Below are 14317 nucleotides of genomic sequence, written 5' to 3' on the forward strand. Positions count from 1 at the left end.
AGTTTTAATGCATTATTGGTAAAGTAAGAGAGAGATAGAGAAAGTTTTTTAAGGAATGTTCTTACTCTTTGGGAACGGACGAAAAAGGAAATAGTGCATACTCTTTAGGGACGGAGGGAGTATACACTGACTGATACACACCAGTCAAATGGGCCGAACACCTGTCAAATACGGGTCGGAAAGATCCGTGTGCACCCACCCACAAACGAAAATAAGATTGACCCAAATAATAAAGATAATGCATGGCAATGGTAAGAGCAAAGAAGAAGAAAATGTTAAAGCTATAAATGCACACTGAGTACATGAGAGACTATTTAGATCTCTGCCTCTTTCTTAGCATCTTATAATTCAACGTCCTGTCTCTGTCCTCGTGTTCCAGCACTGCAACGTAAAATCGGAAACGGAATGTAAACTGAGAAGTTGTAACAATTTTATCACGAAAAAGTTGCACAATACCTTGACTTAGTGAATCCGAGTGTGGGAAATATGAGTGATAGGAATACATCGAGTTGCTTGCTGTAGTATTCCCTCCATTTCTTGCACAGTGCAACTGGAACAAATACTAATATCAATCCAACTCCATAACCCAAACCGGTCATTATCAATTGCCAATCGTATTCTCTCTCTTTGAAGCTTGCAGGTGAAGTTGCCTCCGGTGACTCTGGGACGCAGATCGTATTCAAAGGAAATCCGCAGAGTCCTGAATTCCCATCGTAGATTTCCGCCTCAAAAGTTTGAAATTGTCTACCTGTTGGGATCATTCCGCACAAGTTGTTGTAGGACAGATTCAAGAAAGAGAGGAAGTTCAGACTTGAAAGGTCTTGTGGTATTCTTCCTGAGAGCTGGTTGGCAGAAAGGTCCAGTGATTCAAGCTGTTTCAGATTTCCAATGGAGCTTGGAATTTCACTTGAGAATGAATTGTGTGATAAGTTGAGCAGATGAAGTGAGCTGAGATCTCCAACTGTATGGGGAATGTCTCCAATGAAATTATTGCTGGAAAAGTCAATAGATGTAAAGATTGTCAAAATCTTGACAAGCTCCAGCTCTAGGCCTTTGACAGTAACTGTTACTGCATCCTGGTAGTAATAGTTACTCAGAAAATCAAAGCGTATGTGATCTCCCCTCAACTCTGTGCCATTCTCTAGCATCATTCCTTTCCAACTTGCAATACACCCCGGATTTATTGCACCACTGAAGTTATTGTAAGCTATATCAATGATTTGAAGATTTGGCCAGCTCCCCTTGACCTCAAAACAACTGATGTTGCCATAAAATTTGTTGCTACGCAGAACAAGAACGTGCAAGCTGGAAGAATGTTTCAGATTGCATGGGAATGTATCGTCAATCTTGTTGCTTCCAACATTCAAGACTTCTAAAGATGCACAGTTAGCCATGGAGAGTGGGAGTTTTCCTCCAAGATTGTTTTGACTGAGGTCTAACGTTTTTAAAGCACAGACGGAAGAAAACAAATCTGGTATCTCACCACTGATTTGATTTCCCCTCAGATTCAGCACTCCGAGAGTATAAATCTTTACTAGGCAATTTGGTATACTACCATTCAAGTTGTTATCAGACAAATCAAGAACTTGAAGGTAAGTTGCATTGCAAAGATATTCAGGAATTGTTCCACTAAGGATATTTTTTGCTAGAGAAAAGAAAAGTGTGAATGAAACAAAGTCACCTATGCTAACTGGATTGGCCTGCTGAAAGTTATTGCTCGAGTAGTCTACATAGATAGCTGATGCTGGCGGCACTGGGAATTCACCTCTGAGGCTGTTTGAGTGCAAGTCTATTACTCTAAGAAAAGGAGGGATTTTGACAGGCTTTTGGAGATCTATCAGGAAATTACTTGAAAGATTCAAATGAGCGAGAGATCCATTTCCAAGGGTCCAAATCCAACTAGGTACTTCTCCCTTGATACTATTCGTTGAGAGGTCCAGAAATATCAGCTTAGATTGATTTCTGAAATCAGGGAAGTTGTACAAGTTGCAAGAAGCTAGATTTAACCGGCTTAGCTGGGGATACTGGGATGAACTTGAATTGCTGCTGCTTGTATCAACAGACAAGTTGTTGTATCCAAGCTCCAGTCTTGTGAGGTTTGGAAACCTTTGAATCTTTTCCAGATTAAAGGTGCCATTGAAGAGGTTTGAAGAAAGTGATAGTACACTCAACCCCTCAAGTTTGAAGAAAGACTCTGGAATAGAACCTTTAAGCCGGTTCCAACTTAAATCTACTGTATCCAGATTAGAGGGATTCGGAATGGGAAATTCCTCAATCTTGCCATTAAATGTGTTGTTGGAGAGAATAAGTCCCTGAAGTGAAGGGAGACTAAACAAGGAAGGAGGGATGCTCCCATTCAATGAATTAGAACCTAAGTTGATGTATACAAGACTTGAGAGGCCTTCAAAATGGTTGGGAGAAAGTGAACCGGTTAGAGAATTGCGACTAAGGTCCAGGTAAGTCAATTTACTGGACATCCTAAAAGGAGGTGTTGTACCAAGGAAAGTGTTGAAAGAGAAATCCATGTATACTAGCTCTGTTAGATTAGAGATGGTGGTCGGAATCAATCCGGTAAAGTTGCAACTAAAAAGGTCTATCCTTGACAACATTCTTAGATTGCCAATGGAGTCTGACAACTCACCTGACATATTAGTGTGGCTAAGCACCACAGTCCTTAAAGAACTGTTCAGTGGAAGCTTTGGAATGGTTCCACTGAGATTCTTATTGTTGGACAAATCAAGAATCCGTAGAGTGGGTACCTGAAAGACGGCGTCTGGAAAGATACCTTGCAGAAAGCAATTTCCCAGATTCAAGGCTGTCAAACTTGAAAATTTTGCCATGAACTCCGGCACCGTTGTCTGCAGATTGTTACCATCAAGACGTAGAACCGACAGAGAATGAAGCCCTGCGAGAGAAGCATCAAGAGGGCCTGATAGACCACAGCAGCGCAAGCTCAGCGTCGTTAAGTTGGGTAGAGAAGAAGACAATGCTTGGCACCAGTCACTTTTCTGAGCAGAAATGTTGACATTGTCAAGATAAAGTTCTCTCAGGCTTGGAAGATTCTGAACAAGCCTCCGCAGATTTGGATTCTCAAGTATTAGAGCTCCTCCAAACAAGGTGGACACTGGACAGATCAAGAGCAAGCAGGCTTCTCAACTCTGCAAATTCAATCAGAACCTGTCCGCCAAAACCAGCATTTGACAAATTAAGGTATGACAAATTGGTCAGATTTTGAAGCCCCTTTGGAATCTGCGCACGCTTGAACAAGTTGAAAGCCAGATTTAGGCTTTCAAGAGATTGAAGACTGAAAAGAGCAGTTGAGTTGTCGATCCCTCCAGAAATGGCCTCGTTCTCCAAGTTCAAGCTGGTCACATGTCCCGCGCCATCACAGCCTACTCCTTCCCATCTGCAGCAGTCATCACTTTGGTTCTGATGGAGTACGTACTAAACAAGCCCAATAGCAGTGACGGCCCATCAGCCCAAAGCCCAAGGAAGAGTATCAGTTCGGCATTACCAAAGAGTTCGGCCCCAGCCTACAGCTCGGTAAAAGCCGACCAATCAGTTCGGCATTACCAAAGAGTTCGGCCCCAGCCTACAGCTCGGTAAAAGCCGACCAATCAAGCTCTACTCTCAGATCGGCAAAAGCTGCTCGGTCATAGTTCAGAAGTTCGGTCTCAGTATTCGACCGAACTGGGAGATAGTGGACTCATGCAGAACCTCCACGACCTCCACTACACGATCTATTTAGTGGTGTCAACTCATGCAGGATCTCATACAGGATAGCGGACCAAACAAAGAGATAGTGGACCCATGCAGGATCTCATGACCTCCACGACATCCACTACCTAGTTAGTGGTGATGCAAGCCACGACCTAGTTAGTGGTGATGCAAGCCACGATCTTAGTTCAATGTATAAATAGAACTTAGATCAGATAGAAAAGCTAGACAAAAAATATCATATAGCAAGTCTGTATTTGTAAGCTGGTAAACCAGATCAAGCAATACAATCTTGCCCTCCTTTCTTCCCGTGGACGTAGATTTACCTCAGTAAATCGAACCACGTAATTCCTTGTGTCGTGATCTATATTCATTACCTGCATTTACTACCATCAAAAATTCGCCCAACCATCACTGGCGCCGTCTGTGGGAAACAGAGAACCAAATTTGTGATAAAGCGAGTTTTTGATCCTCTTCCACCAAAAAAATGCATACCAGATCACGTAACACCCATAATACCGTTCGTGATAACCATGAGGAAGCTAGTCCAGCCCGCAGGTCTGGAAAACAGCCTCGGGAGAAATCTACTTCCAGTTCTCACGGAGAAGGAACAAGCCGCTCAAAGACTCATCGCATCGAGTCTTCCCAGCAGCCCAATTTGAACGAGGCTGTCAAGTTGTTTTTGGCCGAGAAGCAGGAAGAGTTCTTAATTTTCCTGCAAAAGGGCCAAAAGCCGGAGACGAAAACGGTGGATTCTCCCTCCTTATCCAGACATGAAAGTCACTACCGCAGTAGTGCCGTGTCTTCCAGGAAGAAGAATCCTCAACCCCGACATGTTCCTGTTCCTCCTCGGTACCGGAATCACAGGAGAACTCCATCTCCTCCATACCGAAGAGATGTCGGGTTCGCCATGTACGGAGCATTGAAGACTCCGTTCTCGGACGATATCACCCGAACCCCCTTGCCACAGAACTACCGAACTCCGTCGATGACTTATAACGGGTTAGTGAATCCTCATGACTTCCTGGGACGCTATCAGTATAACATGGTGAACCAGGGTCTCAATGAGGTCCATATGTGCAAGCTGTTTCCCGAGCTGCTTATCGGGAACGCAAGAAGGTGGTTCGATAGCCTCCCCCAAGGCAGCATTAGATCTTACCGAGATCTAATGGATGCTTTCCACAGGAGGTTCTTTCAGAAAGCGGAAGCCCGAATCACTTCGGCTCAGCTGCTTTCTACACGTCAAGGTCGCGATGAAAAGATCAGCGACTTTATGACGAGGTTCCACAAGGAATGCCTACAAGTCAATGATCTACTTGTCATTTCGGCATTCCAAAATGGAATCCTGCCCGGAGCTCTCTACAGAAAGCTCGTGGAATGCAGTCCGCAAACAGCTCAAGAGATGTGGGACATTGCGGACCAGTTCTCCCGTGCCGATGAGGCAGACCGTCGCAAACGGTCTTTAGACAGCTCATCCCGAGGAGATGGGAGGAAGCCCGATCATAGCGATCAGGGACATCCTCGCCGAACTCCTTTTGGCGATCAGGGACATCCTCGCCGAACTCCTTTTGAAAGGATTCAAAGGACTCCGGTGCAAGACCGATTGGGGCCACGTCTCAATCCTGAGAAGCCGCCCGCCCGCCGTGATTCCGGTTGAGATCGGCGTACCCAGTCCCCGAACTCTTAATTTCTCCTCAGAAATGAATGATGACGGACTGAGAGCCGAACTAGATCTGGCCGAAGAAAGAAGAGAATTGGCCTGCATAAAAGCAGCCAAGTACAAGGAGCAAGTAGCCCGGTATTATAACCAAAGGGTGAAAAAGCTGCAATTTCAAGTGGGAGATCTCGTCTTGAGAAACAACGAAGTAAGCCGAGCAGAAAAGCTGGGCAAACTCGAACCCACATGGGAAGGTCCATATCGGGTGCCAGAAGTCCTCGGCAAAGGGTCTTATAAATTGACTCACATGTCAGGAGAACAAGCACCCCGAACATGGTATATTTCCAACCTCAAGAAGTTCCATTTGTAAGAGACAGTCCGGTCCGTCAGTCTTGTGTCTAGTTCGGTCCTAGGGGTATGTGCTTTCTTTGTTTTTTACTTGTTTTTCATGTTTGTCTATGTGCGTTTTGTTCGTCTATGTGCGTGTCGTCTCTTACAAATGTTACTGAGGTATCTTGTTCTTCGAAGGCTGATCCCCTTTTTTAGAACATATATAAGCCAACGATTGTGAGTCCAAGCTTCTAAGGAGGATACAAGACCACAATTCAGCTTAAGAAACAAGCAGTCCGTCTGAAACGAACTGCAACAAAGGGAAAGTCCGATCCACGCGATAAAACTCGCCGAATTAGGACAAGGGAAAGTCCGATCCCCAAATTAGGACAAGGGAAAGTCCGATCCGAGCGATAAAACTCGCCAAATTAGGACACAAGCTTAGTCCGGTCAAAGAAATTTACTTTATAAGACCAAAGACGAGTCCGGTCAAAGAAGTTTACTTCATAAGACCAAAGACGAGTCCGGTCAAAGAAGTTTATTTCATAAGACCGAGGACTAAGTCCGGTCAAAGAAGTTTACTTCATAAGACCAAAGACGAGTCCGGTCAAAGAAGCTTACTTCATAAGACCGAGGACGAGTCCGGTCAAAGAAGTTTACTTCATAAGACCGAGGACGAGCACGATGAAATTTTTTTCGCTGAGCTGTAAATACGCAGTGATAGAAGCGAAATGAAGATTTCATTTATTAAAACTTGTTCGGCATACAATTCTGCTGCCCTACGAGAAGGCGTTACGCCATTACAAAGGACTATTCTACTGTCCCTGGTTGCTAAAGTTGAGCCATCTATTCACAAAATCCTCGTGAAGCCGAGTTCGGGCGTTCTCGGCAGCTGAAGAATAAGCAGGTCGACGAGATGCTCTAATCGACCTACCGCCTCTTCCCTGAGCCCGGGAAGCTCTAGCACCTCGGCGGCGAAGAGTCTCTTCACGAAGCATTTGTTGATCTTGCTCACTCATAATCACAGCTCCTCTACGAACTTCAGTCCGTCCTTGTCTTGACGTTTCCGGTTGCTCCTGAGTCCGTTCTCGTCTTGACGTTTCCGGCTGTTCCTGAGTTCGTTGCTGACTTGGAGTAGGATTTTGAGCAAGTGAATCAGGGGTTTGAGCTGGAGTGTGACCATCTGTTGGCGGGAAATGCCTAAGGAATCTCTCGATTGAGGGACGCCGGGAAAGAATGATGTCGTACCGAGAAGCCCAGCGCCGCAATGATTTCACGACTTGTTGGCAAGCCGAGCTCTCCAGCGCATTGTTCCTCCGGAGTACATGATATTCCTCCCACAGTTCGTCAACTCGTTCCTGAACTTCAGAGATGGTCATTCCCCCGCGCCTGCAGATGAAATCCTCATACGCAGTCCTCTCAGTGACGGCAGTGTTCAGCTCGGCCTCCAGATCTTTCTTTACGGACTCTAAGTCCTTATTGTCGGCCTCCAGCTTCATTAAACAAGCCAAGAGTTCGTCATTCTTCATCTGGTCAGCTATGGCTTTTTTCTCAGCTTCGTCTAAAGCGGAAGAGTACAGCCGCTTCCAGTGAAGTACCTCCAGCTCCTTAAGAGTTAAGAATACAAAGCAGCTATGTCAGTTCGGCATTTCAGTTTACTGAGCAGGTAGTAAACCACAACAGGAGTAAAAGAGAGTACGAAAGCTATACGAAGACACAAGTGCAGAAAGAAGAATTTTTTCATTCATAAGAAAAAAATTTTTACACAAGGAGGGCTTCAAAGCCATTTTACAACAAGGAAGAAACTAAACTAAGAGAAGGGAGACGAAATCATACTCCGCCAGCTTCGTCTCCGGCTCCTCGGTGAGGTTCAGCTTCCTTCTCCTTGTCTGCCTCAGCTTCAGCCTCGGCCTCCCTGCTCCTCCCAGCCTGCTCGGTGCCCCCATCACCGATCAGCAGCACCTCTTGCTCGGCCTGCCTGTCTCCGGTCTGCTGATCAGGCTGCTCGGTCTCACCCTCTCCGTGGAAAATTGGAGCGGGTGAAACTGGCCCTAAGGAGGCAAAGATAGCCTCCATATTCTCGTCCCGGTCAGCTCGGCAACTACGAACTCGGTCAGCAGAAAGCAGGACCGAGGACGAAGTAAGTTCCTCAAGGAGCGGCAGACTCTGGAGACGAGCTGCTATCTCTCGGCCGTACAGCGGCAGAACGACTTCGGGCCCCTGCTCGGCATTATCGGTCATCAGTTTCAGCAGATCACCGACAAAGGCCGAAAATTGATTGCTCAGAAAGAGTTTCTCCGCGAAAGCACGGAGAACCTCCCCTTGGGCAACCACGGCGGCAGCATCCCTCCGTTTCGTCTGCTCTCGCTGGATGACGAGCTGGTTTTTGGCAAACTGGGCTTCATCCTGGGCCGAGATCCTAGCAGCTCTGGCCTTCTCAAAGTCGGCCTTAGCCTGTTCGGCCTGGTGACGAGCTGCCGCCAACTTCCTCTGCATCTCAGCATAATCGTTGGACGCTTTGGAGAGTTCAACGGCGACGAGCTTGGAGAGCATATCGTTCCTCTGAAAATGGAAAAAGGAAAAAGTCAACCGAGGGGCCACAAAAAATACAGGAAAAAAGCAAGGCCAGAAAATCAAGAAGAGAATTCACCTCGGCGAAGTCCGTGGGCCATAAAAAGGGCTCACAGATATGTTCCGAAGGAGGCGCCAAGACCACGTCTTTCTCTGGCGCTCTTGGGGGCTTCTGGGTCTTCCCCTTCCCCTTTGCCGAAGTGGACTCCGGCTTTTTTGGATCCGAAGAGGTCTTTTGCCTCTTCGGATTCTTCTCGGCATCAGACGCCGAGCTGGTGGTTTTCGGCCTCTCCGGTTCCTTAGATTCGGAGGATTTGCGGCTAATCTTGTTCAGCAAGTTCACTGCCAAAAAGCAAGAAAACAAGGTTAGTTTTCGTCGTCAAGGCAGTAATGCATAAAAAAGAATTCCTCACCCTCAGTCTCTTCGTCCGAAGACGAGGAGTCGAACACGAAGTCGCCCTTGACGAGCTCAGACTCCAGGTACTGCTTCCTAATCATAGGAATCTTATTGAGCTCGCCCTCGAGCTCGTCCAACGGTTCTAACCGAGGATGAGGAATCACGGACTTCGGCCCTCTCCAGGGAAAGCCCGGAGCCGCTGTCCTATTATAAAAAAAGAAGCGATGCTGCCACTTTGGCCACTTGGTTTTGCAGAAGGCCCTAAAAGGCTGTAAAGGGATCAAGTAAAACCAAGATCCCTTCCTCTTAAACTGGAAAAAATTAAGGATTGCCCTCAGAGACAGATCCTTATCTAGCCTACGCAGTTCGGCAGCAAAGGCCGATAAGTGCCTCCAAGAATTCGGAGTCACCTGACCTAAAGGGAGTTGAAAAAAATCTAGCAGCTCTACAAAGGCAGGGGGAAGAGGGAAACGAAGCCCGCATTCCAAGCCGGCTTCATAAACGGTGGCGTAACCCTCCGGCGGCGAGTCAGCCCTATGAAGGTCGTCGGGAATCGCAACCTTCCCCCCAGGAAAAAAATATTTTTCGTGTAAGGATATCACAGTATCCTTACTCAAGATGCTGTGAAAATACTCTACGGTCTTCTCCCCGGATTCTTTCCGGCTAGAAGACCCCTTACCCCCTTTCCTACCGCTACCTGACTCAGAAGAAGAAGAAGAAGAAGACATGGTTCTTACTCTTTGAAAGTCTGAAGAAATTCTGAAGAAATTCTTGAAAGTGGAAGGAAATTTTTGCGCAAAAGAGAGAGAAGGCAGAAGAAGCAATAGCAAAAGTGTTCAAATGATGAAGAAAGGACGTATTTATCAGATTCGGAGAAGATTTCAAAATCATCGCACCGTTTCGAATCCCACCTTTTCAGGATTCAACGGCCGGATTTTACTGTCGCATTTAATGCAGTCACGCGCAAGGCACGTCCCCTGACGTCAGCCTCCCCCGTACCTTTATCCAGAATGCCGAAGTGACTCGCTTCGCCGAAGTGATTCACTTCGCTTTTCGGGGGGGGTAGTGATGGAGTACGTACTAAACAAGCCCAATAGCAGTGACGACCCATCAGCCCAAAGCCCAAGGAAGAGTATCAGTTCGGCATTACCAAAGAGTTCGGCCCCAGCCTACAGCTCGGTAAAAGCCGACCAATCAGTTCGGCATTACCAAAGAGTTCGGCCCCAGCCTACAGCTCGGTAAAAGCCGACCAATCAAGCTCTACTCTCAGATCGGCAAAAGCTGCTCGGTCATAGTTCAGAAGTTCGGTCTCAGTATTCGACCGAACTGGGAGATAGTGGACTCATGCAGAACCTCCACGACCTCCACTACACGATCTATTTAGTGGTGTCAACTCATGCAGGATCTCATACAGGATAGCGGACCAAACAAAGAGATAGTGGACCCATGCAGGATCTCATGACCTCCACGACATCCACTACCTAGTTAGTGGTGATGCAAGCCACGACCTAGTTAGTGGTGATGCAAGCCACGATCTTAGTTCAATGTATAAATAGAACTTAGATCAGATAGAAAAGCTAGACAAAAAATATCATATAGCAAGTCTGTATTTGTAAGCTGGTAAACCAGATCAAGCAATACAATCTTGCCCTCCTTTCTTCCCGTGGACGTAGATTTACCTCAGTAAATCGAACCACGTAATTCCTTGTGTCGTGATCTATATTCATTACCTGCATTTACTACCATCAAAAATTCGCCCAACCATCAGGTTCCATTTCATCAACTTGGTGGAATAAGTGGAATTATACTCAAGGGTGCTCCTCAGCTGCAGCAACGTCGAGCTTTGATCGCCGAACCAAATATTACTCTCAGCTTGGGTATATAACCCGCATTAGTGTTGTTCACAATATACATTTTTGAATAGAAAGACTTGGATGATTTGTATTGACTTGGAAATATCAATAAGTGGAAGACTTATTAAGTGGGGTATGTAATCCGCTCCGGTATTGGGAAGGTTTCTTAGGCCTTTCCCTATTTTGAAGTCCTTTCTTAAGGTGGCCTGACCTTGTCCTACTCTTTACGAGCGTAGTAATGAAGAAATAAACCTACAACTTCCTCTATTTGAATTTTCAATCAACATGTGATATTTATTAGTTAACGTGAGATTTTCCTACTCCTTCAGAAACGTTCAAATTAATTGTTAAGCAAGGAATTATAGGCACCAGAAGATTCCACCCCTAACATTTCATAATCAGCAGAATAGAAAAACAAAGCTTTATATCTAACTGTTATTAATGTTTTTTTATTGTAGTACTATAATTTTTTCTTGTGTGTACAAAATATGTATAAACATAATTCACAACAAAAATAATGATGAAATAATATCTGAGTACTACAATTTGTCGAGCAACACAAGTTCTCTCCGATTAGCGAGTAGCTTTTGAGTAATCACCAAGTAATATTGAGTCGGATTGTTTTGGCGGTTCGAGAGATTACCAAGTACAAGAGTGCTCGGTACAACGACGAGCACCTCAGTACTCGGTAATAATGCATCATAGTGAGCTAAACAACTCTACCGAGCTATTTTGAGCTCGTATAATGCATCGTTCCCGAAAGCAAAACACTTCATCGAGCACATCATATCCTTGAACAAAATCCGTACCATTGATTGAATGAACAAATACGTGTTTGTTTCTTTTTTTTTCCTTGATTTTTTAGAATAAAACAATTTCACTTAGATTGAATGAACAAATAATAGCTTAATAAAAACACTAGAAAGAATAATATTCATTTCAAAATTCGATAAATCCCTACAGCATAATTATTGTTTAAAAAGAATTATATCATGGGTAGCCATTTACAAAACCATAAAGCCCAAACCCAGTGTAAGGCCCATTTAAAACCAGACATGGCTGCTATATATTCAACTCAAACCCTAGGGTTTATTTCTATTGCCACATCCAATTTCAACCTTGCGTTCGAAGAGGCGATTCCTCAACTAGAGTTTCTCCTTCAACCATGAGAGCTAAAGTAAATATTTTGCTTCAGATTGTCCATTCATTATCAATAATATTCTTGTTACAGAATTTGACTCTGATTTAATTATGTTTAACAGTGGAAGAAGAAGCGCATGAGGAGGTTGAAGAGGAAGCGCCGAAAGATGAGGCAGAGATCTAAGTAGCCTACCGAATTCGCAGCGCGTCGTTTCTAGGGTTTCAATTTCGTTTATGTCATTTGCTTCTCGAATTTTGTTATGTATTAGGGTTATGATGCTTCTGAGGTACTCCATGTTTTTGGATCTACTATTTAATCAATTGCGATTTTCGTTAAAATCAGAGTTTGCTTTGATTTATTTTTAATCGGGTTATATTTACATGGTCATAGGCTTTGCATTGGCAGCTAATTTAGTTTGTGCGAATGGTGTTGGTGATGAAATCATCATATGATCTCGATCAAATTTTAGTTGCCTATGAGCAGTGTGTGCTAGGAATTATATCAAACAATTGCTGAATTTGTTCACCATGGTCGGTTTTGTGCTTCAAAAGATTGACCGTTTGTGACCCCATTCACAATTTCTTAGATACTACTATTAAGCACTTGTATATTTTATTTGTCTCATTTGGTATGTTCAAGTAATTTGCATTTGATATGTTACGTGCTGAGTTTCAAAGTTTTTCTGATATGTTCAAGTAACAGGAAGTGTGCTGAAATTAGTTAAGCCCATCGGATAATAATGGAACTTGTTAGGCAAATTGGCTGCTTGATTAGGAAAGTTTTATGTGCAGAAGGCTTGGATAGAAGAAAATGATTTTAATCTACAAATACAATTGAATTATTTTGAAGAATTATAAGTAACTCTGCGATGGTCTTTCAGTCAAATGATTTTAATGAAAGCTGGGCGGACCATTACGTTCACCAAAACGAATAAACAACGTTCGTCTGTTAAAGTAGTGTATCCACTGGCTGATGCGTTATAAGATCATCTGAAAAAGTGAACGATATTGTTGGAAGCTGCGACTATATATGTTCGAATTTCAACCAAATTAAATCTAGGGTGGGATGCCGACGGTCTAAAATGATGTCGTCTTTGTATAATGTGGCATGTTGAAATGTCTAACTAGACCAAAATGACGTTGTTTCTTGAAATGTCTTAACTAGGGGATAAGTGGCATGTCGAAATGTCTGAACGAGGTCATTTTGATGTCTTGACTTGCCATTTTAATACTACTCCCTCTGTTCCCAAAGAATATGCATTTTGGGTTCGACACGAGTTTTAATGAAAAATTAATAAAGTAAGAGAGAGGTAGAGAGAAAAAGTTATTAAAATATTGTTAGTGATAAATGAGTCCCACTCACATCATTCATAATCGTCATTATGCACATCACATATGATTTAATTTTGTCATAATACTTAATCGTGATAAATTAGTTACATACCGAAAGTTCACGTATAATTCACCATATTTGAAGTTGGTAGCGAAAACCATTTTTTGCTATTTGCTCATTAACTATTTTTCTTTAAGTGATTTCAAACAAAAAATAAAAGAGTCCACACAAAGTAATTGTAATAACAATTCCAGGAATTAAATCGATTTGAATTTTGCAAACTCTTATGCAGTACAATAAAGAACCTTTCACACCAAAATCCAAGACAAAAAGAAAGATACAAACCATACAGAGCCTCCCAATTCAGTTCATAAACTTAAGAAATTGCAAAGGCGTTTGTTTAGAAATGAAATGAAGGTGAAAAGTGGAGCTTATAATCTTGTCATCGAACCAACAGTCGGATGAGTGGCTGGCCTGTTGCCGTTGGAGTCTTTGGACAAAGTTGCAAATCAACATCTCTGGTTAATAACATCTCCTCACCATCTTCATCTCTAGATTTAGACTCGAAGCCACTTCTTCAGTAATCTTTGCCAATCCTACTAATGACAGAGACAACTCAAATCTTATACTATCCTCATCATACTTCACTTTTACAATCACCTTTTCTACACTTCTTGTGTTTACATTCTCCATTGAAAGAACGTTGTCGGTTGATGACAACATGTCTTACACTGAATCTGCCGCCCTTTCTTCTTCAAAAATGGATGGATTTTTCTTGTGTTTTTTGCTGTTTGGCCACCTTAGAACAGATGCCAATACCATCCCAAACATCCCTTTTCTGGCTTCAACATGAATCCGCTGAACTGGATCTGTAGCCTTAGATTCCAGTAACGACCAGTAGAGAATGTCCGCTCCATGCACCTCCTATTAGTATTATATGTACCAACACATTCACCAACGGGGACCCAAACATTTTCCATATGGAAGTTGGGAATGACTTTGATTATGAAAAGGAAATTGCGGATTTCTGTCTAAGCCTTTTCCCTGCAATTGACAATCTGATCCAAATAGCACAATTCGAATGATTTGTGACAGAATTACGAATCTATAATTGTAGTAAAGCATACATTGACATGTTCATTTGCTAAGAATCTTAGGTGGAAGTCCATGTGAATCGAGCACAGTTTTGCTGCCTGCATGGAGAGGGAGGTTTTAGGCAACATGAGGCGACTGTCTTCAAGTATGTTGTCGAGTCTAACTCTAAAAAGTTTTGCTTGTAAGACATCATCAAGCTTAAACTATCAATTGACTCGCATTCT

The 14317-nt window shown here is 43.6% G+C and overlaps 1 protein-coding gene and 1 long non-coding RNA gene across 2 annotated transcripts; one reads left to right on the forward strand and one right to left on the reverse strand.

Annotated features, from left to right (window-relative positions):
• Positions 1–202: 202 nt before the first annotated feature.
• Positions 203–3419, reverse strand: LOC121762404 (receptor-like protein 33). The gene is made up of 4 exons (XM_042158285.1): positions 3397–3419; positions 3192–3286; positions 457–3148; positions 203–381 (listed from the first exon to the last, which is right to left on the reverse strand). Exons 1-4 carry the CDS (start codon positions 3417–3419, stop codon positions 342–344), a joined length of 2850 nt encoding a protein of 949 aa, XP_042014219.1. The 3' UTR covers positions 203–341.
• Positions 3420–11612: 8193 nt separating this feature from the next.
• Positions 11613–12004, forward strand: LOC121770914. The gene is made up of 2 exons (XR_006043882.1): positions 11613–11702; positions 11788–12004. It is a non-coding gene; the product is annotated as an uncharacterized LOC121770914 (long non-coding RNA).
• The last annotated feature ends 2313 nt before the right edge of the window (positions 12005–14317 follow it).

Source organism: Salvia splendens, chromosome 2, assembly GCF_004379255.2.
Source record: "Salvia splendens isolate huo1 chromosome 2, SspV2, whole genome shotgun sequence".
NCBI lineage: Eukaryota > Viridiplantae > Streptophyta > Magnoliopsida > Lamiales > Lamiaceae > Salvia > Salvia splendens.